A 25,125-nucleotide genomic window follows, 5' to 3' on the forward strand; every position below is an offset into this window, starting at 1 on the left:
GTAAAATAAATGACAAATCAATCATCATCATCCGGGCGTGCTGGTTGCACGGATGGCCATGACTCTCTTCCTCCATCCTTCCCTATCCTCCATAGTTGGGCAGTTCTTCAGCCGAGCAGCCCGTATCTTCACAAAGTTGATGTACATAATTATGTTTTGCGTGGTCTGCCTCTGCTTGCATGACCATGTTTGGGTGTCCACAGCAGTGACAAATCAATTGTGATCCAATTCATGCAACAAACTATCTAATATTTGAATTAACAGAAAACTTGTTAACTTAAGTTTATACTTGCCTCTTCAGGTTTGACTTCATGGGAGAGGACATCAGCCTGGTGCCCACTGTGGGCATGTTCATCACGATGAACCCAGGGTACGCTGGCAGGACCGAGCTGCCGGAGAACCTCAAGTCTCTCTTCAGGTAAGGATGTGGTACTAGCGGTGGATATTCCTACAGAAATACAGAATACAACAAAGGATCTGTCCTTGGTGCTGAACACCACAATTTTTCTCTGTCTCTCTCTGTCTAACACCCCGCCCCCCCACACACAGACACTCTCTCTTTCTCTCTCTGTCTCACACATACATGTACACACACTTTCTCTCTTTCTCACTCTACTTTCAAGTAAAGTTCTTGTACCCTACAGAAGACTAAGTTTTGTTGTTAAAACCTTACAGTAACTGCAAATTGTAACATACATGTATATTGCTTATTCTAAACCGAGATTTGGTCTCAGAAAATGCCATTCATCTGGTAAAATCCGTTTTGGTTTAGAGCATTTAAAATCAAATGTACAACTTGGCCTGACCTTTGACCTCCACAACGATAACATGGAACGGATTAAACTATGCTTTGTATTCATTTGTAATTATCATCATTGTTATTTTCATTTTACTATTTTTATTACCATTATTGTTATTCGTTAATTTTATCTATTGTATGTAATTTTTCTATTTTCATGTCACTGTATGATTGTATAAAAACTTGTTTTATTTCATTTCAATGTGTAAAATCTAACACAGGGCCCCCCCAAAATGAGTATAAACTGATTTTTGTCCCTCCCGCAGGCCCTGTGCCATGGTGGTGCCTGATTTTGAGCTGATTGCTGAGATCATGTTGGTGGCCGAGGGCTTCATGGACGCCCGTCTGCTGGCCAGGAAGTTCATCACGCTGTACTCCCTCTGTAAGGAGCTGCTGTCTAAACAGGTGGGTCTACTGTTTATCATGCTGTACTCGCTCTGTAAGGAGCTGTACTCACTCTGCTGTACTCACTCTGCTGTACTCGCTCTGTAAGAAGCTGTACTCACTCTGCTGTACTCACTCTGCTGTACTCGCTCTGTAAGAAGCTGTACTCACTCTGCTGTACTCGCTCTGTAAGGAGCTGTTACACTCTGCTGTACTCCCTCTGTAAGGAGCTATACTCACTCTGCTGTACTCACTCTGCTGTACTCCCTCTGTAAGAAGCTGTACTCACTCTGCTGTACTCGCTCTGCTGTACTCACTCTGCTGTACTCACTCTGCTGTACTCGCTCTGTAAGGAGCTGTACTCACTCTGCTGTACTCACTCTGCTGTACTCCCTCTGTAAGAAGCTGTACTCACTCTGCTGTACTCACTCTGCTGTACTCCCTCTGTAAGGAGCTGCTGTCTAAACAGGTGGGTCTTCTGCAGCTACATCAGATTATTTGTGTGTATACAGCTTGTGTATTGTATATCAAGCATTCATCACAGCATTTAAAGCAATGAGCCTTTAGTTTTATATCAACTTAGATAATGATTATCATAGTATATTCTTCAAACAATGACAGTTAGAAAGGCATAAACACATACCTCCAATTATTTGTCTTTGACCTAGGTCTGAGACACATCATTACTTTATTGCATTATCAAGCCAGCAGATACCGGTACAATGTACATGACTTAATACACGCCAAATACATGTTGTAGTTACTCGAGCACTGTCTTTATATGATTTTGGAAACTGTTAAACGTTTCAGTTAGCACCCACTACTTTTTGTCAGTGACAAGGAATAAGATCTTGAGAAGATTAGGTTTTAAACCCTTGAACAATAAAAGCAATTCAAACTATAAGCAATGTGATTATAAGTTTCCCTTCCATTTCTCCAGGACCATTATGATTGGGGTCTGCGTGCCATCAAGTCTGTGCTGGTGGTGGCTGGAGCCCTGAAACGTGGCGACCCCACACGCCCTGAAGACCAGGTCAGTTTACTGCCACTTCTTCCCATTTATGTCCTGTTGGTTAACATTACTTCAGTCAGTTGTTATGGTCATGGAAGGCTGCATGATTCAAGACTAATGATTGCTTCAGCTAATGTGTGTAGAAACTGATGAACTTTTGTCATAAAATGATGTAACTGCTATACACATGTAGGGTCTGCCGCTACCAGCCCAAAGCTGCCTATAGGCAGACCCATGTAATGACTTGTTTCATCCCAGGGCTCGAAATACTTTTTTCTGCATACCTGCACTGGTGCAGGTAACATTAAAAATTACCTGCACCAGACAAAGTTTACCTGCACCACTCTGAATTTAGGAATTTTAGATCATACTAAAATAGTTCAGGAACCATTGCTATTTTTTCTTTTGTACTTAATAGGTAGTAAAAGTCAATGCAGCTAATGACAATCTTTATACAGCTACATCACAGGACATTTATGTATCAACTCAGTATATGGACCAGTGCAGGTTAGGTGCAGGTAGACACCAGAAATACCTGCACAGCTCCAATTTTACCTGCACTAACGTGCATGTGCAGGTGGTATTTCGAGCCCTGCATCCTCAATAGTCAAAGTCCTAATGATGACAGCTGACAGGGTACCATTGAAACTACTATCATAGCTGCTTAGACTCCAATTTGTAAATGTTTGTGGTGAAAAGACCTGTCAAAATCTTTGACATGTTATTCATTGATTCCCAATACACCTGTATCACTAGAGTCACATGACTTGTTCAACTAGTCCCAATGTCCTGATCAGGAAAAACATGTGATGTCTATGTTGTTTGATATCAATATTAAATTGCATGATTGTTCCCTTGCTCACATGCATTTCTGCCTGTGGTATGCACCTGCAGCTCTTTTTGCCACTTTGCAAAATGTTACTTTCATGTGATTTCAGCTTACTGCAACTTGTAGAGATGCTTTTTGGTTAAGCTTCACAGCAATATATTGTAGCCGTTTTAATCAACAATATTCATTCTTAACCAACACAGACAAACTGTTAAACTAAGAGTCGTTCTTGCAAACATTAGGTTAAATGTAGTTGCCAGGCATTGCCATTTATTTGAGCATTTTCTTGCACCAGTCACTTGAACACTATTTGTAGTTGCTGTAACAAACAGTTACAATACAATGAAATAGTTTACCTGCAACTTTTGTCAGCATGTTTAACTCACGCTTGCATTTTGCCTTCTCACAATCTCTCTCTTCATGCTTGCTCACACACATCCAGCTTGGTCAGAATTTGGTAAGACACGACAAAAAATAACTGTCCTGTCACTGTCAATCCCCTACACAGAGCCTTGTCCGTGACCCATACAGTTGGAGAGGCTTTACTAAACTAGGCGGAGGTTTCCACTTTTGTGAATGTGGTCTCTAACCAGCTCTCAGCCAATCAGAGTATTGCCTATTAGTAAATGCTTTCTTTAGGCAAAGCTGATTCTCTGATTGGCCGACAGTTGGTTAGAGACTGCGCCCACAAAAGTAGAAACCTCAGCCCAGTTTATAATTTATAATTCATTAAATATTTCACATACACAAACCCACACGTGTTTAGCAGAGCCTCTCCAAGGTATATTGTATGGGGCGCAGACATGCTGTGTAGGAGACTGGCAGCTGTATGATTAATATATAATGCTGCATGTCTGCATGTTTTTTTCCCTTTATTTCCTCACCCAAGCCTCCCTCAAGGAACTTGGACCACCTGCCGCCGTCACGAAATCATTACCTTATAGCTCATAACAAACACTCCAAACAGGTGACCAGTGGCCAGTGCAGGGTTGTAGCCAGCCTGAAATCATTTTCAGTCCCCTCGATTTTGAATGGGAATCCTATCGAGCACCGAAGGCATGGCGTAATGTTGCACGTCATATCTAGGGGGTCTGGGTCCCTGAAAATTTTGAAACCTTGACCCTCTGAAACACTATTTCCTGCATTTTGAGGTGAATATTTTGCTTGTAGACTAAGCTGTTCAATGTCTTTTGTTTTGGTGAGGAAGAACACATGGGTTTCAGTTTTTTTTATATCTTTACATATCAATTTTTGTCTGTCCCTGGGGACGGAATGGGGAAAACTTTTTTCAGTCCCCAGCTGCAAAATTCCTTCAAAGGACTGAAGGACAGGTGCTGGCTACAACCCTGGGCCAGTGGTAGACAGGGCAACTGTAAAATCGACGGAGTGCCCTTAGAAAACTTGGCCGTCACTTTTGGCTAAACTTTGCACAGTCTCGTAGGACAGCTGATAAACACATCAACTTAAGCTGAATTTGCTTCTTGGATAACTGATTAAAACTGCATATACTGTAGTTTACTAGTTGTAGTGTCATAGGTTGTTGTAGAGTACATGTCTGGAAGGAGCTGAAACTAACTGTAATACCTGATTTTTTCAACATACTTTTATGTTCACGGTTTTCACGGTGATGACTGTAACATGAACTTATCATTACTGATAACAAATAATACATGAGACTTTTTTAATGCGCACCTGCCGCCACAGTGAACATTTAGTTCCGAGAACAACTTAAATTTTCTCAGACCATGAAAGTTTGGTACCGAGAAGACATTCAAAGTGAATTACAGTAGATATCAAAATGCAAGTAGTCCTCATGCACATAGTGTGTACCTGTCATTGATATATTTTTGCACCTGTCCAGGAGACTAAAACTGTTTTGCTTCGAGTGTTGCAATGTCATCTTAACTAGGAATGCACTTAAACATGGAGCTAAATTTGTTAACAGACAGTCTACTCAACAACTTTTGGTTCCAGACAGCTTGTAGGTCCCAAACAGGATGCAGCACTTGAAGCCTTGTAACACAGAAAAACATAAATCAATGCAAACTGCACTTTACACAAAGTTAGATGATATTTCACTGTTACAAAATATAATTATTACTTTTTGCACTGCATCAGCACTTTTCAAATTGCATCACGCCGCCATGCGTCACGCCATGCACTTGAAGCCTTGTAACTAAAAAACTTAAGGCAAACTGCACTTAATACAAACTTTACATGACGATATTTCATACAAATACATTTACTTTCTGCACGGTGTCAGTGCTTTACAAATTGCGTCACGCCATACATACATACCTCGTATAACCGACTATACCCCGTACACCCATAGGTTCTGATGAGAGCCCTGCGTGACTTCAACCTCCCGAAGATCGTGACGGACGACGTTCCTGTCTTCATGGGCCTGATCGGCGACCTGTTCCCGGCGCTGGACGTGCCTCGCAAGCGAGACCTGGACCTTGAGGCTCTGGTGAAGAAGTCCACCACGGACCTGAAGCTTCAGCCAGAGGATAACTTCGTCCTGAAGGTGGTTCAGTTCGACGAGCTGTTGGCTGTCAGGCACTCTGTGTTCGTGCTGGGCAACGCAGGCACTGGCAAGAGTCAGGTAAGGAAACCAACTAAGTAAACGACAAAGTTTAACACACAAAAATTCAAATAGTCACAGTAGACCAACACTCAAACTTAGTTCGATGAGCTGTTGGCTGTGAGGCACTCCATGTTTGTGCTGGGCAACGCAGGCACTGGCAAGAGTCAGGTAGGGAAAACAAGACATGTCAAACAATGAAAGTACATACAAACAGACACAGTAAGTTTAGATAAAAACCAACATTTGATGAATTGCTGGGTCTGAAGCACTCCATGTTTGTGCTGGGCAATGAAGGCACTGGCAAGAGTCAGGTAGGAAAAACAAGACATGTCAAACAATGAAAGTACATACAAACAGACACAGTAAGTTTAGATAAAAACCAACATTTGATGAATTGCTGGCTCTGAAGCACTCCATGTTTGTGCTGGGCAATGCAGGGACAGGCAAGAGTCAGGTAGGAAGAACAAGACATGTCAAACAATGAAAATACATAGTTACAAACATACAGAGTACGTCTTGATAAAAACCAACATTTGATGAATTGCTGGCTCTGAAGCACTCCATGTTCGTGCTGGGCAATGCAGGGACAGGCAAGAGTCAGGTAAGGAAACCAACTAACTAAAGACAAACACACAAACAGTCACAGTAGACCAACACTTAAACTCAGTTTGACAAGCTGCTGGTTCTTGCTGGTACATACAAACATACAGAGTCAGGCAGTCTAGATAAAAACTAACATAGTAATAGTACACACACAGTTTGATGAATTCCTTGTAGTGAGACACTCTGTTTGTGCTGGGCAATGCAGGGACAGGGAAGAGTCAGGTAGGGAAACCAACTAACTAACAAATGTACCAAAAAGCAAACAGGCGTGGTAGACCAACATTTATTGGTTTGGCTGGTTAGAACATACAGCCAGGGCTGCCCAACTAGCCTATGGCTATTAAAAAGGGCTAGCCCTGCTGACAAAAACAGAGACAATACATATGGATTTTGATGGTAGACCAACATACAATGTCATGTTAAACTCAGTTTGACTTAAGCTGCTATCTGTCAGGCACTTCTGGTATTCATCCTGCAAAGTGCAGGGACTGGCAAGAGACTAAGGAAACGTGCAAGCTAGTCAGAAACGTAAGCGATATAGCGCGAGTGATGGTCACAATCTAAAAATACAGTTGAAGCCGCTTAAATACACACCCCATTTGCCAGTGCATTTCGTGCAATTATCCGAATGGTGCAACAAAGCGAAGTTATTAAGCTGGGCCACACCACCATGGGATTTTGGGATTTTGTGCAATTAACAGAAGTGTGCAATTATCCGTTGTGCAATTAACTGGCTTCCACTGTATAACTCTTATAGGTGTATAAAAAATGACTGTTATGTTATGTTTAATACAATGTATATAATTGTATTTTACTATCTATCACAGGTCATCAGGACCCTAATCAAGACCTACGCCAACCAGAAGCGAAAGCCGATGATGGTCGACTTGAATCCGAAGGCCGTGACGAATGACGAGCTTTTCGGTATCATCAACCCGGCGACTAGGGAGTGGAAGGACGGGCTGTTTTCTACGATCATGCGCGACCTGGCCAACCTGACCAGCGACGGGCCCAAGTGGATCGTTCTGGACGGAGACATTGACCCCATGTGGATCGAGTCCCTCAACACTGTCATGGACGACAACAAGGTGGGGAAAAAACCTGTTATTCAGTGGTTTAAGATAAGTTATCACTACTTGAACTACATAAGGTATATAACACCAATGTTAGAATTAAGTACACTGTGTACCATCATTATGGTAAAAAAAAAATTAAATACAATGTGACATTGATCCCATGTTGAAGATGGTGTGAAAAACTTTGAAGATAAGATACCACAGTAACTGTTCAAGTAACTGTATATTCATGATAAAGATTATCATACAATATGGTATAGACCCATGTAATACAGTAGAAATAATAATGGTCATATCCAAACTAAAAACAACTGAAAACAAAATTACCCAATGAAATAAGAATTAGAAATTTATTGGTCATATCGAAAAGAAAAATGAACTTTAATTTGATTGATAACGAATGTTTTTTTCTGTTTACTCAACGGTGTGATAATTGATGACATTGTTCTGTTGCTAGGTGTTGACCCTGGCTAGCAACGAGCGCATCCCGCTGAACCCTACCATGCGCCTGGTGTTCGAGATCAGCCATCTGAAGACGGCCACGCCCGCAACAGTGTCTCGCGCTGGCATCTTGTACATCAACCCCCAGGACTTGGGCTGGAACCCGTGAGTTTTAACTGCTACCTAGGCACTTTTTAACTACTTCTTTACAGAGCACCAATTTATAATGATTATCTAACAGCTTGAAAACTTGAAATAGAGTTCAAATGATCATGTTGTGTAATTCCTAATATCTGAGAAACTTTTTTTTATGTATGTCAGTGCTCACATCTTGGCCGTGATTCATGATTAAAATATGATATATATTATATATTAATATATAGTGTTAATCCCTAACTCATTACTCTTTATTTCAAGAAAAATAGCCCTTTTCAAAAATCCATGTAGCTTTCAGTTACTGACTCATCTTATATAGAAAATATATGCAAACTAATTATAAAAAGGCACAATTTTCCTTAATGACTTGTTTGGCATAACCTACATCTATCAAAGCATCAAGTTACCGAAAAAAACAACTTCATTTTTCCCGTTAGTGTGGTGACCAGCTGGATCGACACGCGGGAGGTCCAGTCAGAGCGAGCCAACCTCACCATCCTGTTTGACAAGTATCTGCCCACCTGTCTGGAGGCCATGAAAGCCAGGTGCGTACAAACAACATATAACATACAATCTTTTTACGCGTACGACAAGCATCTATCATTTGAAAGCTATAGGTTTATAAAAAGTTTCTGATGTATATTCATTGAGATTTACCACATTTTTGGAAGGATTGATCATGACATAACAGGTGATTACATGTAAAAACTAGGCTAGATTCATTCTTGAAACTTTTAACTGATGTGACCAATGTTCCCATTTGCCACATGGCCATCAGGACCAGGCTGAGCAGGTATCAGTGGTGGCTGGGATAGCGTTAGCCTGCTCTGCAGTTAGCCTATGTCTGCTCTTAGTGATAAGCTTGTGCTTTGTAACTCTATGCTCAAACTCTAGTTTGGTTCAAAGTCACCCACCCACTAGTACTGCTCAGAAGTCTTGTATTTGACCTTTTTAGTAAATTTAAGTGTCACTCATCTATTGTCATTATGGCTTTCGTTGTATAGCATTCTTTATTTTTGTTCTGATATAGGTTGTTCCCTATTTGAGATAATTTTCAAATCTTTAAGATAAATAATAAAAAAATAGATATATTTTTATCATATACTTTTCTTGTCTTGTTAAATGTTAAAGGTATAATCAGATAATCCCCGATGTTGATGTTTCCTTGTACTGGCACAGCCATATTGATATAATATACATAATATATAAGTCTGGTAGCTGTTTTTTTTACCTGCTAACGTCACAAGAATTAAAACTCCTAGATGAGTTGAAAAAGAAAAACAAAATCATCCCCACCCTTAGACATAGACTTAGGGGCTCCAGTAATACTATCAGAATAAACTCCATGATCCAAACCCGATATGAATATCTGCACCATTTTGCTGCTAGGTTTAAGAAGATCATCCCCATCCCGGAGATGAGCATGGTGCAGATGCTGTGCCACCTGCTCGAGTGCCTGCTCACTCCGGAGAACACTCCGCCCGACTGTAACAAGGAGCTCTACGAACTCTACTTCGTCTTCGCCGCCGTCTGGGCCTTCGGAGGGTCGCTCTTCCAAGATCAGGTCCGTGGATTTGTGTGTTTGCATCCTCTGGTCTTGGATTGTGGTGGATGTCATATTTTTCAGCATTTTTCACAGCCCTAGTCCTCGAAATGTCTCAACTAATCACATTTGCTTTTTTGGTAGCTAGTATTGTGGCTTTGCTACGTAACTCCTCTAGAATTGTGTCAAAGAAACTTGAAGTTCAAAGAACAACTTGTTTCAAGATAGGACGTTAATGAATCATGGTCCATTCTGTCATTGCTTGGTTGTCCTCTTAAAAGCTCTCTGCATTGAGTCTCAATTTCCTGCATGGCGTTAACATCTCCTTTCCCTGCACAGCTGACTGACTACCGTGTGGAGTTCAGCAAGTGGTGGGCCACGGAGTTCAAAACGGTGAAGTTCCCATCCCAGGGCACGGTGTTCGACTACTTCATCGATCAGGAGACAAAGAAGTTCCTTCCCTGGCAGGACAAGGTGGCCAAGTTCGAGCTGGATCCAGACATCCCACTACAGGTGTGGAGGAACTCCATTGCTTCAAATCATTTCATTGTTTTTACAGACTAGATTGCTGGAAAGCTTCCAGCACTCTTAAACCAAATGAAGCTCTCCAGACCCCTTGTGAGTCCCTTCCTCATGGCACTCACCTACCCAGCAGGGAATGGGTGGCCCTGAACAGAGCAAGGTGCAGAGTAGGTAGGACCAGAGACAATCTACTGAAATGGGGACAGGTGAACTCAGCTGAGTATCATTGTAGTCACCCTACCCAAACTACGGGATATATCACACAGGACTGCGTATCTGGCCCCAACATCTCCTACTGGGATCTGCTAGAAATTAATGAGAAGGCCGTGGCCTGGCTGCAGTACTGGAACGGAACGATTTGATGATTATTATCTTTAGTGTCCCTGTTTTAGGTTGAAGTATAGCATCAAAATGTAAGATCATGAGCCTCAGATGTTTACCTGGTTAGTAATTTTTCTGAAAGATGAACGTTCTCAATTCAGAGTTGGAAAGAGATCATGATTTTTCTCATGTCTGCACCCCCAGGCTGTCCGGGTGCACACTGCGGAAACCACGCGTTATGACTTCCTTTTTTATTCTTTCTGGCTATAAAGGAGGCCATATATATACATGCACTCCAGCAACCACTAAACTGGGTGATATAAACTTCTTGGCACATCTGACCAATTGCTGAGCATTCGCTTTTTTTAATTGTCTGCACCCCCTATATGCTGTCCTGGTTTGATGGGTAAAGGTAACCCTGTTTTACTTGAAAGACACAACATACTACATTTATTCAACATACATGTAAGAAACACGGTATAAAGGTCTAATTGTCTTAAAGAAACTGTTTATTGTGTAATAAACAGTGTTTATGCATCATGTACTATGTACCATACACCTTCAATTGATGGAAATGTACTGATGTATGTATTGAGAGATTATCCCAATGACAAATAAGTTTTACGAATTAATATCAAATAAAAGAAGAGTTTGACGAATTACCAAGTTCATGATTTTTCTCATGTCTTTTCACATGCCCCAGGCTGTCCTGGTACACACCGCGGAAACCACCCGTATCCGGTTCTTCATGGACATGCTGATGGTGAACCGGCGTCCGGTCATGCTGGTCGGAAACGCCGGTCTGGGCAAGTCTGTGCTGGTTGGGGACAAACTCAACGGCCTCAGCGAGGACTACATGGTCGCCAACGTCCCCTTCAACTTCTACACAACCTCCGCTATGCTGCAGAGTAAGTTTGTTTGTTTGTTTGTTTTATTTGCATCTCCATTAGTGATACTAAATGTAGTATCACTATTCTTCCTGGAGTCTTACAATACATGAGCAATAAATACAAAACATAAGCAACAAATCTTGTACAATGAGTAAACAGAAAACTAACAAAATCAACTGAGGAAACTCAGAGTGTAGGTTGGAGATCAAAGGTCAAATAAAAATGTTGGAAGCCATAACTTCTGGGTCCGATTTTTCACACACACGTTGATTATTTCTCTTTTAAACTTTGCGTCAAATTTGCAAAAAATTTAAAAGCTGATCCCTAAAAACAGCAATGAATTTGTCTTTAGAAACATATACCGTAGCATTATAGATTACAACAGAAATTGGATTTAATTTGTCGTAATTTTGCAATGATATTCTTCTCAGAAGAGTAGCTGCAGTAAGGTTTGCAATTAGGTTTTTCAGACATTCTACATTCTTCTATGTGTTTTGGTTAACCTAATTTTTGTAGGTTGGTGCACCAGTGCACCTAATCCCTAAAGTGAATTTCGAGGCCTGCAGGCAAGAGATCAAGTCTGCTTCAGGCCTCACAGGGCTTGAAATACTTTTTCTCCATACCTACACTTGTAAGGGTAACATTAAAAATTACCTGCACCAGACAAATTTTACCTTAGTTTACACTATGATTTTAGGAAGTATGGATCATACTAAAATTGTTGAGGAACCATTGCTATTTTTTTTTCTTTTATACTTAATAGGGTGTTAACAGTCAATGCAGCTGATTACAATCCACTCATACACCTACATCATAGGACATTGATGTATGAAACCCAATACAAGGACCAGTGCAGGTTAGGTGCAGGTAGACACCGGAAATACCTGGCAGTGCACAGCTCCAATTTTACCTGCACTAACCTGCATATGCATGTGGTATTTTGAGCCCTGCCTCATTTCATTAAAAAAAACCTCCCCTTCCCACAGCTGTCCTGGAGAAGCCCCTGGAGAAGAAGGCGGGTCGTAACTACGGACCGCCCGGCAACAAGAGGCTCATCTACTTCATCGATGACATGAACATGCCGGAGGTCGACACGTACTTCACTGTGCAGGTGAGTCTTCTTCAGAATCTGGAAATGTTGAAGAGATTAATCAGTCACGTATGTACACAGTTAATAGAATTTTCATCAAGCAGTGACTACTTTTTAAAGGTGAACACACATACCTTCAAATTTTCGATGGCCATCAGTCTATCTTGCTCACACTGACCTAGTTCTTGCGAGAGTCGTTGCTGCCCAATTCCTATTCTGCAAGGAGGTGGGGTGAGGTGCAGGAGACCCACGCAAGTCTCGACCAGGCTACTGTAGGATTGTAAGAAATAATTAAAAATCTGTATACATATCATTTGTTTCCACTTTCCCAGCCACACACGCTGATCCGCCAGCACATGGACTACAGCCACTGGTACGACCGGGTGAAGCTCAGTCTGAAGGATGTGCACAACTGCCAGTACGTGGCCTGCATGAACCCCACGGCAGGCAGCTTCACCATCAACCCTCGCCTGCAGCGACACTTCTGCGTCTTCGCACTCAGGTATGAACACCAGATAACGCAATTCAAATTTCGAACTGCTACATGAATGAATGAGTGAATGAATGAACAAACGAACAAACTGCCAGTACGTGGCCTGCATGAACCCCACGGCAGGAAGCTTCACCATCAACCCTCGCCTGCAGCGACACTTCTGCGTCTTCGCACTCAGGTAACGCAATTCGAATGTAGAACTGCTAATGAATGAATGAATGAGTGAATGAATGAATGAATGAACGAACAAACTGCCAGTACGTGGCCTGCATGAACCCCACGGCAGGCAGCTTCACCATCAACCCTCGCCTGCAGCGACACTTCTGCGTCTTCGCACTCAGGTATGAACACCAGATAACGCAATTCAAATGTCGAACTGCTAGATGAATGAATGAATGAGTGAATGAATGAACGAACAAACTGCCAGTACGTGGCCTGCATGAACCCCACTGCGGGAAGCTTCACCATCAACCCTTGCCTGCAGCGACACTTCTGCGCCTTTGCCCTCAGGTCACTCAATTCGAATGTCGAACTGCTAGATGAATGAATGATTGAGTGAATGAATGAACGAACAAACTGCCAGTACGTGGCCTGCATGAACCCCACGGCAGGAAGCTTCACCATCAACCCTCGACTGCAGCAACACTTCTGCGTCTTCGCACTCAGGTAACGCAATTCGAATGTAGAACTGCTAATGAATGAATGAATGAATGAACGAACAAACTGCCAATACGTGGCCTGCATGAACCCCACGGCAGGAAGCTTCACCATCAACCCTCGCCTGCAGCGACACTTCTGCGTCTTTGCACTCAGGTATGAACACCAGATAACGCAATTCAAATTTCGAACTGCTAGATGAATGAATGAGGAAATGAATGAACGAACAAACTGCCAGTACGTTGCCTGCATGAACCCCACGGCAGGAAGCTTCACCATCAACCCTCGCCTGCAGCGACACTTCTGCGTCTTTGCACTCAGGTAACTCAATTCGAATGTCGAACTGCTAGATGAATGAATGAATGAGTGAATGAATGAATGAATGAGTGAATGAATGAATGAATGAACGAACGAACTGCCAGTACGTGGCCTGCATGAACCCCACGGCGGGAAGCTTCACCATCAACCCTTGCCTGCAGCGACACTTCTGCATCTTCGCCCTCAGGTCTGAATACAAGATTATAATGCAATTCAAATGCAGAGCCACCAGATATTGGTTGTCCCATTTCCCAACCCAAGGGCCGGCCGGGTAGCTTTCGGAAACTAAAAATAAGTTATAAAAGACAATGAAGGACACAGAACTTAGAAAAGTAGAGCATAATTTGTGTGCATTTTCCTTGATAAACACTTTTATCTTTCGTTTCCACAAAGATCCCGACAGGAACCCGGTTTGGAAAAGGGACCTAGACCTAACCTGGTCGACCTACTTAACAACAAAGTGTTAGCACCAGCCGGAGTATGCATATATATGAATAAAACGAGTTTTATTACTAATAGGCTTGTAATGTTTAGTTTAATATGTAGGTATATATTTATTGATTTTAGATTACTTTTCACTATAAAGCGTACTGCATTTTAGCCAACAAAAACTACTGTAACAGCTCCTGTATGTTGTGTCCTGCAACGAATGACGTAATAATAAAACCATTTTTGTTCTCATTCTCTTTCACAGCTTCCCCGGCCTGGACGCCCTACAACACATCTACTCCCAGATCCTCTCGCAGCACCTGACGCAAAACGGTTTTGTCACCTCCGTGCAGAAGGCCGCCCCGACGCTGGTCAACGCGGCGCTCGGACTGCACTCAAAGATCACCGCCTCTTTCCTTCCGACGGCCATCAAGTTCCACTACGTCTTCAACCTGAGGGACCTCTCCAACATCTTCCAGGTGGGGCTTTGTAGCATTTCTAGTTATCTATCAGTTTAAAGTATGATTACTGCATAGAACAATTATTATTCTAAAATACTGCCAGGGCTGCTCATTTCCTGAAAACCTGGTAGGGAGGCCCACACTACTCTCGGTAACAGATGTGGCATGTTTAGAAACAAATATCTCTTTATTGGCGTCCCTCACGGCAATTTCGATAGCATTTTCTGAATCAGCGTAAAAAGTTTATCTAGCACACTTATTTTCACATTTCTCCGGCAACGCAAACTAATGATATCTCAGTTTAAAAATCGATAAAAAGTGTCCGCGCGCCCATGGTTTACGCGCCGCCCGCCCGTGACCCAGTTTTCATCGCTGCGTCCTGCACTTCCGGGTTCAACCCGTGCACCAGGCGAAAATGTAACTCTTTCTTTGATTCGTCGGCGCCTCGCGGTAAATACAAATACAGCCAATCAGAAGTGATCTTTGTAAAGCCAACAGTCAGGATTACGTCATATCCCTTCATCACTGAACAGTCGCGGAAGTTCCATGCCCAAAGCGAAGTGGATGAGAATACATCGACGTATTTTCGCTGTATTTTTGACATCTCTTAATTTTCGGAAAATATGATTTTACAGTCGACAGATAACATATCAGGGGACATACTGACGGAGTTTCATGTATTTCCGTTGAAAAATGTTTGCGAGCTGCCGTCCCAAAGGCCGCGGAAAATTCTTCGGTGACCCAATTCACGGCTCCCGGCCGACCCTCCCCCCTCACGGACGGTGATTCAACGCGGATATTTTCGGTAACTATCGTTTTTTTAACGCAGTCTTGGTAGCAAAATATGAATTTTAGGAAGGATGTGGGGTTCAGATTTATCTTAGAATGATATTTGACATCGATAGACTTGCCTTTTTCACGCAATGTGCCTATGTTGACAAGCATGGTTGAAGGGGAGGGGGGCTTCGTAGCATGGTGTATGTGATTCAACGTATGAGGTAGACTCTAATAAAGTTTTGTGAACCAAGATGAGACGGGATCCATTACCTATCAAAATAGAATTTGAAACAATTTTGACTTGAAATTTATGCTTTCATTGTATTTTAATAATTTTAATTTTAGTACTTTTAGTCATGCTGGAATAAGATATGACTATGTTTGGAAGGTAAAGATTTTGTTTTAATGTTACACTTACAGGTATATATTGCTGGAATCTACCCAAATGACAACAGCTAAGCTGACCTTTTAGAGCTACAATATTCCAGTGTCAAGTTCAAAGATAAAGGAGAAATCATTCATGCAAGAAACATCGAATCATTTCAAACAAAACAACTTCATGACAGACACAGCATCTTGCTCTGTTGGCTACATGAGTTTGGAGGATTGGACACAATTTTCTGCACTGCAAAAGTTTTGGTTCAAAATGCAAATTGGTGGTCGCACTGAGTACTGTACAGCAAATCAGTGAAGAACTACAATACATGACGAAACAATATGGTAAGGTGAAAGCATGATAATCCAGCCACCTGGCTGGCACGACAAGAAAAACTCTGTGCTATGTATACTGCCAGGAAAGGACAGAGGAATGAAAACACTGTGAAGAACCTTTGAAAGAAGGACAACTAAGACAAAGCTACAAGGAAGAGGAATCATGAAAGAAAGAAGAAAAGACAAGCATGTGATTGTGACGAAAGATGGAAGAAAAGACAGCTTGTTTAGACAATATAATAAAGCGAACTCGTCACAAACCATCGCAAAGTATCAGAAATGAAAGGCCTGGAACTGGAATTTCAGCTTTGGGCTGAACTACCCTGATTGGGGATGAACACCATTGACTCTGGCAGGATTTATTCTCTGACAGCAAACAAAATGTAAAAGAAAACATAAAAAAACATGATGATGTTGAGGACTACTTACCTCTTGCTTCTGTAGCATATAATGAAGATGGCATTCTTCTCACGGCCGTTAGGAGAAACGATGCTGAGGCTGACATTCCACTGTCAGCTTTCATTTCATTTATTGCATATAGGGTTATAAAATGCATAGTTGATTATGCTGTACTCGATAGATATGGAGTTTTGTACTGTTTCTCTACTATTCTGATCCCAACCACAGTTTAAATTGTGAATGTCAGGGCTGAGATGTTGTTTTCCTATGTCAAGAGGGAGGGGGGCACCATGTAAAATATGCATATGTAATGACTTATTAAGGTCATGAAATGCATAGTTAATTATGCTGTACTTGTTTAACTTGTGGTTTTGTACTGTTCTCCACCATTCTGATCCCAGCCACCCTTCAAACTGTGAATGTCAGGGCTGAGATGTTGTTTCCTATATGTAAAGGGGGAGGGGGGCACCATGCACAATATGCATATATAATGATTTATTAAGGTCATAAAATGCATAGTTAATTATGCTGTACTTGTTCAACTTGTGGTTTTGTACTTTTCTCCACCATTCTGATCCCAGCCACCCTTCAAACTGTGAATGTCAGGGCTGAGATGTTGTTTTCCTATGCCAAGGGGGAGGGGGGCACCATGTACAATATGCATATGTAATGATTTATGAAGGTCATGAAATGCATACAGTTGAAGGTAGGAATAAATAGAGTTGACAGCTTATACAAACTTGTTCTTTTTTGTTATGGTATGAAGTTTCGTCTTTGTAGTATGTTGACAACTGAAAATATTCCCATATCTTAAGTGGTCTGTGTTAAGCATGTAGGGGGGAGGGGGGCGCCATAATACAAATAAGCATTTTTAACTGCACATACTGCGCTTTAGGGGTTTCACAGAAGCTTCATAATATATAAGATTATTGTATGTGGTGGGTACATAGGATTCATAATTGATCAAGTGCGCTGGAAGCCTTAATTACTTTAATAATATGACTTAGATATGCTACATCATTAACTATACTGTGAACCAAATTTGCATAAAATTTGCATAAATCAGTCTAAATTTGACATTTTTCTTATTGATTATGGTGTTTGGTCCAAAGCCTTATCAAATGGTGCAAATCGCATCTTTCTACGACTTAAAATAAAAAATCACATTTTTAGGTCACTGACACTGCAATTCAATGCTTAACTATGGGGCAAAAATGCTTTCAGAAGCATGTTTGATGACAAAGTTTTTGACCTTCCCGATATCGTAGAAGGGTGAAATTTTCAGGACATACTAAACTTACTTAGTACTACAAGGAAATCCATACAAAATGACAAATAGATGTCACAAATAAAAATTCCAGCCTTTCAAAAATGGTAATTGTGATAAAATTTGGGTGTGGGCCTCCCTAAACCTGGTATTACAAAATGCTTGACTGAGTGCCAAAGATTGAAAAATAGATGACATTAAATTGATCACACACATGATATTGAGATGAAAATGAAATGATTTTTCCTACTTTGAAATGTTCAGAATGTGTGTGTGCTTGCTTGCTTGCTTTGTGAAGGATACCATTCATAGTTTATATTCGTTAATTGTTCTCAATCTAATGCATTATTTCAATAGATAAAAATTAGCCTTTCTTGGAGTGAGGTGCAATATGTCACACTGACATAACTTTTTCCCCTCCAGGGCATGCTGTTCTCCATGCCCGACTGTGTGAAGGCACCTCTGGACCTGGTGCGGCTCTGGCTACATGAGGCCGCTCGCGTCTACGGGGACAAGCTCATCGAAGACAAGGACATGGAGGCATTCTCCAAGCTCCAGGTGGACTATGCCAAGAAGTACTTCGAGGTACGTAAATAATTGATTTTATTTTATTTGATATTCAAAACGCAACCGTTACGGTACATTACACAGATCTATAGGCAGCACAAGCTGATTACATACAAATGTAGGTCTACAAATAAAATTACATAATGCTACAAGACAATTTCACATAAGACGGCACATATATTCTATTTTATAAGAAACATGAGATAAAGTACCACGTACATACAGAAACTTGAGAGTGAAAAACATTCAACGGGAGGTCAGAGGTCAAAATTGATTGATGACACTGACAAGAGTTCAGCAAAAAGAGATTATGATGAACACTTAGTACTTGGTAGCCTTCTTTCCATTTGTAGAGAGATTCAGGCTAAATTTGAATAGTCTAGATTGTCTAACTTCTTACGGATTTCATCCACTACTACCAAGGGACTGAGAGAGTGCAGTGGATGCGACCTGAAATGTCTGACCATTTCCAAAGTCTAACCAGTACTTTTGCTTGTTTGAAGCTATAATTTTGTGTATCTTTTTAACTGGATGTCTTAAACCTTCATTGTCATAAAATGTACAATATTCTGTATTTTGCCTTTTAAATGTTGTGAATGTTGACATCAAAGATCACTGTCTTTCCTCCTTCATTGCTGAATGTGTAAAGGGAGTGACAGAAGAGGTACAATTGTGTCGTATCATCCACTTCTGGTAGCAAGCTGCCACGTATTCTGTTGAAGTTGAAGTCACTGAATAAGCGAAAAAAAGTTACCATGTTCACAGCCTGCATTAGAATAAATGACACCTATGGCAAGCAGCTATTTTATTCACCTTGCACTAGATTTTAGTTCATTAGATGATAGCATCCATAGACTAACTTTCCTTGGCCTCATAGTGTAGTATTGGCCATGTGTTGTCAATCTAAGTGTACCCATTTACTTTGAAGGTGGCATGGTGGCTTTATACCTTTGTATGTATATAGATAGGGATTTCACCTTTAAATAGAACCTAGAGGCCCTAGGTTCAAATCTCCAGCAAGCCCCAATGCTGTATTGTTGGGAATTCGGCACTTTGCACCTACAGTATTTCCTCAACCAACCAGAAATGAGTACCTGTAGCTTCGTTTAGCAATGTCCTCTTGTAGGGGACATAAAGCTGGAGGTCCTGTGTTTTAGGAGAGCCACATTGGTACCTTTTACATGTTACGGAACTGGTGTGTTAGAGCAAGTAAAGCATATCAGCTTGGTTTTATGCAGCTTGTAACTAGTGTTCAAAACTGTTGCGCACAAGGGTGGTTTACCAGGTACGCTACGGTCACAATTCCAAACCAGGGCAAATTTCCGAAGCAAAAGTATAATTCACAACAGAACGCAGAGAATGGCATTGTAAAAGATATCCAGTTGCTTGTAGTTGCTATTTGGCGTACTTTATTACCTGAATGTCTAACCTTCATTGACGTAACACTTTTACATGTGTTTTTCATTTCTGCAAACATCCGAGCTGGGCGCCGGTTTGGAAATGTGACCTTAGCATTACACAGAAAAAACAGACAAACAAACAAACGACCCTGTTGCCATGGTTTCCGCAGGACATGAACGAGGACGACATCAAGCGACAGCCCAACATGTACTGCCACTTCGCCACGGGGATTGGGGACCCCAAGTACATGCCGGTGCCGTCCTGGGAGGAGCTTAACAAGCTGCTGACCGAGGCCCTCGACAACTACAACGAGATCAACGCTGCCATGAACCTGGTGCTGTTTGAGGACGCCATGCAGCACATGTGAGTTCTTTATGTTGCTTTTGTGTGTAGAATATTGCACTGAATTTCTGGATATTAAATATGGGATATTTGTTGTATTGCCCGTATCCAGGAATTTGTCGGAAACTAGCTGTAATGGGTTTCTGGATTCAGAAAATGTTACAGGGGTGGACAAGGTTGTTTTTTTCTAACTTCGCTTGGGCAAGCACATAAAAAGATTATTGTTTGAGGATGCCATGCAGCACATGTGAGTTCCCTTGCTTTTGTGTGTTTTAGGGCTTTTTTCTGTCCCACTCATTGTTTGGGAGCCGTTTGGGAGCCAATATTGTTAATTTTTCATCTTAAATCTGCCATTTCAAGCTTACATACAATGTAAATGAATTTACATCAATTTTAGGTCATGAAGTTCTGTCAATCAGTTTTTCCGAAAAGACAGGATGAAATTCGTGTCTGTTCCAACAAGAAAATTTTTGTCCTTGGAAAGAGGGATGGGTCCTGGAAACAACCCTGGTGTATTGTATAACATTAGTAAACCATCTCATGGTGGATCTTTTTGGTGTATCTTATTACTGGATGTCTTACCTTCATCGACGTACTCTCTCTTTTTCTGCTTCGTCTGCAGCTGTCGCATCAACCGGATCCTGGAGTCTCCCCGCGGTAACGCCCTGCTGGTGGGGGTGGGGGGCAGCGGCAAGCAGAGTCTGTCCCGTCTGGCTGCCTTCATCAGCAGTCTGGAGGTCTTCCAGATCACTCTCAGGAAGGGATACGGTATCCCAGACCTCAAGGTACGGCAAACCCGTTCTCCTTTTTGTTTTACTTCAGCTCACTGTCAGCAGCACCAAGGCATGGTTCTGTAGAATAAGCCTTCTCACATTAGTTAGGGCGCATGTGCGGCGACAGGAATTCTAGGTAAATTGGTGTATCTTATTCCTGGATGTCTAACCTTCATCGACGTACTCTCTCTATTTCTGCTTCGTCCAGACCTCAAGGTACTGCAAACCACGGCTCACTATACACATTGGTGCCACAGTTGTTTTATTGTGTACATTGTATGCCAGCAGCACCATTATCTGTTATGGTGGACAAAAAAATTAGTCTTACTGGATGGAACAATAGATTAGCATGAAGAACATGATTTCGAAGACTAGAACAGGTTTGTGGCATGTGCTCATGAATGTCAATTAGAATCTTGGCAACATTGTGTAATACAATTTGTACTACATGCCTCATTCCCACTTTAAAAACTTAGGTAATCCATTATTTGTTGATGTTGTGAAGTTGATTGTTTTTTATCTGTACATTTTGTGTTATGATTGCGTATGTTTCTTTTAATCTGTTATCTGTATATATATCTGCACTGTATTATATTTTATTGAACCCTGGAAGATTAGCCTGAAGTAAGGCTAAATGGTATTGCAATAAAAATTTATAGGAATGAAGGAATTCCTTCCACTCAAAATTGATTAATTCACCTCCCTTTGTCCTTTTTCCTTTCCCCAGCTTGATATCGGAGCCCTGTACATAAAGGCGGGTCTGAAGAACATTGGCACCATGTTCCTGATGACGGACGCCCAGGTGCCAGACGAGCGGTTCCTCGTGCTCATCAACGACCTGCTGTCCACCGGAGAGATCGCAGAGCTGCTGCCGGATGACGAAGTGGAGAACATCATTGGAGGTGAGCAGACCTTTCTGTAACTGTTTCTGATTTGTTATGAAATGCATTTTTAAAAGTCCTCGATATGCTGAAAGAAACAAATGTTTGGAAACGGTTACCACAGGTTAACAAGCAAACAGACAAACCAGAATCTTGCTGAACTTTCACCACATGTAAAACCTCCAAAAACTACATTTCTACTTAAATTAAAAGCCTCCTTATCAATAAATCATTATCCACTGACTCCATTGAAGAAGTCACCCCCTGTAATGTATGTAGAAACATCAGTCTGAGAGCAATGGACTAGACATTGTCCCTGTCACTGGTGCTGAATTTAATGTTACTGTATTATCTATGTAAGAGGTGGACTAAAGTCTTTGGATAAGCTAGTCTTAGCACAGGATAATTTAAGTATTCTAGATTAATAGCTTACATTTCCTTGTCCTTTGTTCTGAAATTGCAATTGCTTCAATCTTTCAAGTACATGCAGTCTTCTCCTAGCACAAGATGAAGTTTGAAGTATTTCAGTTTAATATTATTGTTCATGTCTCTGTCCCAGGTGCTGTTACTGCACAATCTACTAAGATAGTATGCTAATTTTCTAAGACTCTTAACATTTTCCACTTCCCTGCACTTAGTACTGAAATTATGTTTGCTGTGTAGACATTCTACCTCAATCTTTTAGATCTATAGGCTTGTCTTAGCACAAGATAAGGCTGAGTATTTCAGATTAGTACTGTTGCACATGTCCCTGTCCTTTGTACTAAAATAACCTTACCATCTACTTTCTACTGAGATTTTACAAATAAGCTGGTCTCAGCAGAAGATAATGTATGAGAAGCCTAGTTTTTAATCAATTCTAACATTTCTGCATGCTCCCTTCCAAAGACTTAAACAGAGGGGCAGGTTGGTCCAAGATGCATGTTTTGCACATATAGTGCAGAAATGTAGGCCTGAGTCTTATATGCACCATACAAATACATGTAGGTGCCTTTACTGAGCTCATTTATCTTTACATTTTTGTGACACTTAACCAGTTAGAGCGTAACGAATACTGAAAACTGCACAGCAAATGTAGTGTAGGTACTGTTGTCACTCTCAAACAAACATCTACATGTACATGGTAGATATTAGGAATAGTTCAGATCTGATCGAAGCCACATTGAAATTGCTGTGGAGGTAATGCTCAGATTTAACGCTAGTTCACCTTTATCTGCTGGGTAGCCTATATCCATTGTTTTAAGAATTGGGTAGCTTGGGATATCAAGTGGACGCACTGTGGTTTCAAACTGTGATAGTTTGAAAAGATTCAAATTTGAAACCGTGGTCTTGATATCCCTGATACCCAACCTGTCTAGATATAACCAATACTAGTATTGAAGTAGTCTCTTATTTACAAGAATGTTAATCACTGTCCATTTTCACATGTACATGTATGTCCCCTATATGTTTCTACCATTTACTTGCAATTTGCAACTTTCTTTTATGAGCGATGATTTCCAGTGGTTTCTTGTCAATGGAAAGGACTGTATTTTGCCCTTCCACAAAAAGAAACTTCGAATCCGCTAACCAGCGCTCATAGAAACAAAACACTGACAGCTATGATAATTATGGTCTGAAATACTGACATTCATATATTATACGTTTATGTAACGCTAGTTCACCTTTATCCGTGGGGTGACCTTTATTCATTGCCTTTAAAAACAGCACATTTAGGAGTATCAAGTCTGCGGACAGTGGTTTCAAATTTGCAATATTTTCAAAATGTTCTGATTTGAAACCACCGTCTACGCATTCATATCCCTAAATACGTTTTTTTCTTACAAACAACGAATATAGGTTACCCTCGGATAAAGGTGAACCAGCGTTATATGTACAATCTTATGACAAACATTTGAATATTGTTTAATATTTCAGGTGTTCGTAATGAGGTGAAGGGCATGGGAATGATTGACTCCAGGGAGAACTGCTGGAAGTTCTTCATCGACCGCGTCAGGAAGAACCTCAAGGTAAGGTCCTCGAGTAGGATTTTGAAAAGAAAAACATGACAAAATATACCTGTCCATGACTCTTCTTCCTTCTGTTCACAATATTTGCCAACAGATGTAGATTATATATAACAGTGCTAACGCTTCATATCTAACTCTGGAATTATCACTACAGGGACTTACCCCTCTAAATTTTTTGACAAACTCTGTCAACCTTGTTTGCAGAATGAATGACTCTTCTATCTCCAGCAGTGATGTTATGAAGACACCACTTGTGCAGGAGGGGGTCATAAGTATCAGAAAGTCTATGTCGCCCCCGGTAAGGGTGGGTCCAACAAATGTGGATTAGGATTTTGAAACAAAACATGCAAAATAGCTAAACTCCTCTCCCCAGGCTGTTATTTAATTCTTCACCTTAACTTGCCTGTGCACAGTCACTTCCTTCATACACTGCTAAACTGCCCTACCGTTTCCACCATTGTGGGCATAGCCACTAACCAAGTAAACTCCTGTCCCCAGGTTGTTCTGTGATTCTACCCCGTGGGTACGACCCTGCGTGTGCGCAGCCGTAAGTTCCCCGCTGTGGTGAACTGTAGCCACTAACCATGTAAACTCCTGTCCCCAGGTTGTTCTGTGCTTCTCGCCCGTGGGTACCACCCTGCGTGTGCGCAGCCGTAAGTTCCCCGCCATGGTGAACTATAGCCACTAACCATGTAAACTCCTGTCCCCAGGTTGTTCTTTGCTTCTTGCCCGTGGGTACGACCCTGCGTGTGCGCAGCCGTAAGTTCCCCGCTGTGGTGAACTGTAGCCACTAACCATGTAAACTCCTGTCCCCAGGTTGTTCTGTGCTTCTCGCCCGTGGGTACGACCCTGCGTGTGCGCAGCCGTAAGTTCCCGGCCGTGGTGAACTGCACCTGTATCGACTGGTTCCACCATTGTGGGCATATCCACTAACCATCTAAACTCCTGTCCCCAGGTTGTTCTTTGCTTCTCGCCCGTGGGTACAACCCTGCGTGTGCGCAGCCGTAAGTTCCCGGCCGTGGTGAACTGTAGCCACTAATCATGTAAACTCCTGTCCCCAGGTTGTCCTGTGCTTCTCGCCCGTGGGTACCACGCTGCGTGTGCGCAGCCGTAAGTTCCCGGCCGTGGTGAACTGCACCTGTATCGACTGGTTCCACGAGTGGCCGCAGGAGGCCCTGAGATCCGTCAGCAACCGCTTCCTGGGGGAGACCGAGGGGATTCCCGTAAGTTCAGCCAATCTTCTCAGCTTCATACAGTAACAGTTACTGTAAATGTTGTAGATGTTTACTTGTTGCTGGGTATAGGATTGAAATTGGATTCTACCCGGCAAGAAGGTTTGTCTTCTGGTTTAATTTTGTTGTTTCATTTGAAGTATACACTAGCCATT

General features: G+C 41.7%; 1 protein-coding gene and 1 long non-coding RNA gene across 2 annotated transcripts in view; both read left to right on the forward strand.

The window, feature by feature from the left end:
* LOC118428621 (dynein beta chain, ciliary-like) overlaps window positions 1-25,125 on the forward strand; it is a 106,091-nt gene that overhangs the window by 55,098 nt on the left and 25,868 nt on the right. The window contains 19 exon segments of the mRNA XM_035838726.1: window positions 302-418; window positions 1,066-1,204; window positions 2,124-2,216; window positions 5,357-5,629; window positions 7,042-7,302; window positions 7,748-7,896; window positions 8,325-8,432; window positions 9,277-9,451; window positions 9,770-9,943; window positions 10,977-11,181; window positions 12,150-12,274; window positions 12,586-12,755; window positions 14,416-14,629; window positions 18,189-18,350; window positions 19,903-20,096; window positions 20,698-20,860; window positions 21,576-21,750; window positions 23,647-23,738; window positions 24,800-24,961. Coding sequence (XP_035694619.1) covers window positions 302-418; window positions 1,066-1,204; window positions 2,124-2,216; window positions 5,357-5,629; window positions 7,042-7,302; window positions 7,748-7,896; window positions 8,325-8,432; window positions 9,277-9,451; window positions 9,770-9,943; window positions 10,977-11,181; window positions 12,150-12,274; window positions 12,586-12,755; window positions 14,416-14,629; window positions 18,189-18,350; window positions 19,903-20,096; window positions 20,698-20,860; window positions 21,576-21,750; window positions 23,647-23,738; window positions 24,800-24,961 — 3,151 coding nt within the window.
* LOC118429677 lies at window positions 14,746-16,233 on the forward strand. The gene is made up of 2 exons (XR_004832769.1): window positions 14,746-15,416; window positions 15,809-16,233. It is a non-coding gene; the product is annotated as an uncharacterized LOC118429677 (long non-coding RNA).

This window comes from Branchiostoma floridae, chromosome 13 (assembly GCF_000003815.2).
Source record: "Branchiostoma floridae strain S238N-H82 chromosome 13, Bfl_VNyyK, whole genome shotgun sequence".
Taxonomy (NCBI): Eukaryota; Metazoa; Chordata; class Leptocardii; order Amphioxiformes; family Branchiostomatidae; genus Branchiostoma; species Branchiostoma floridae.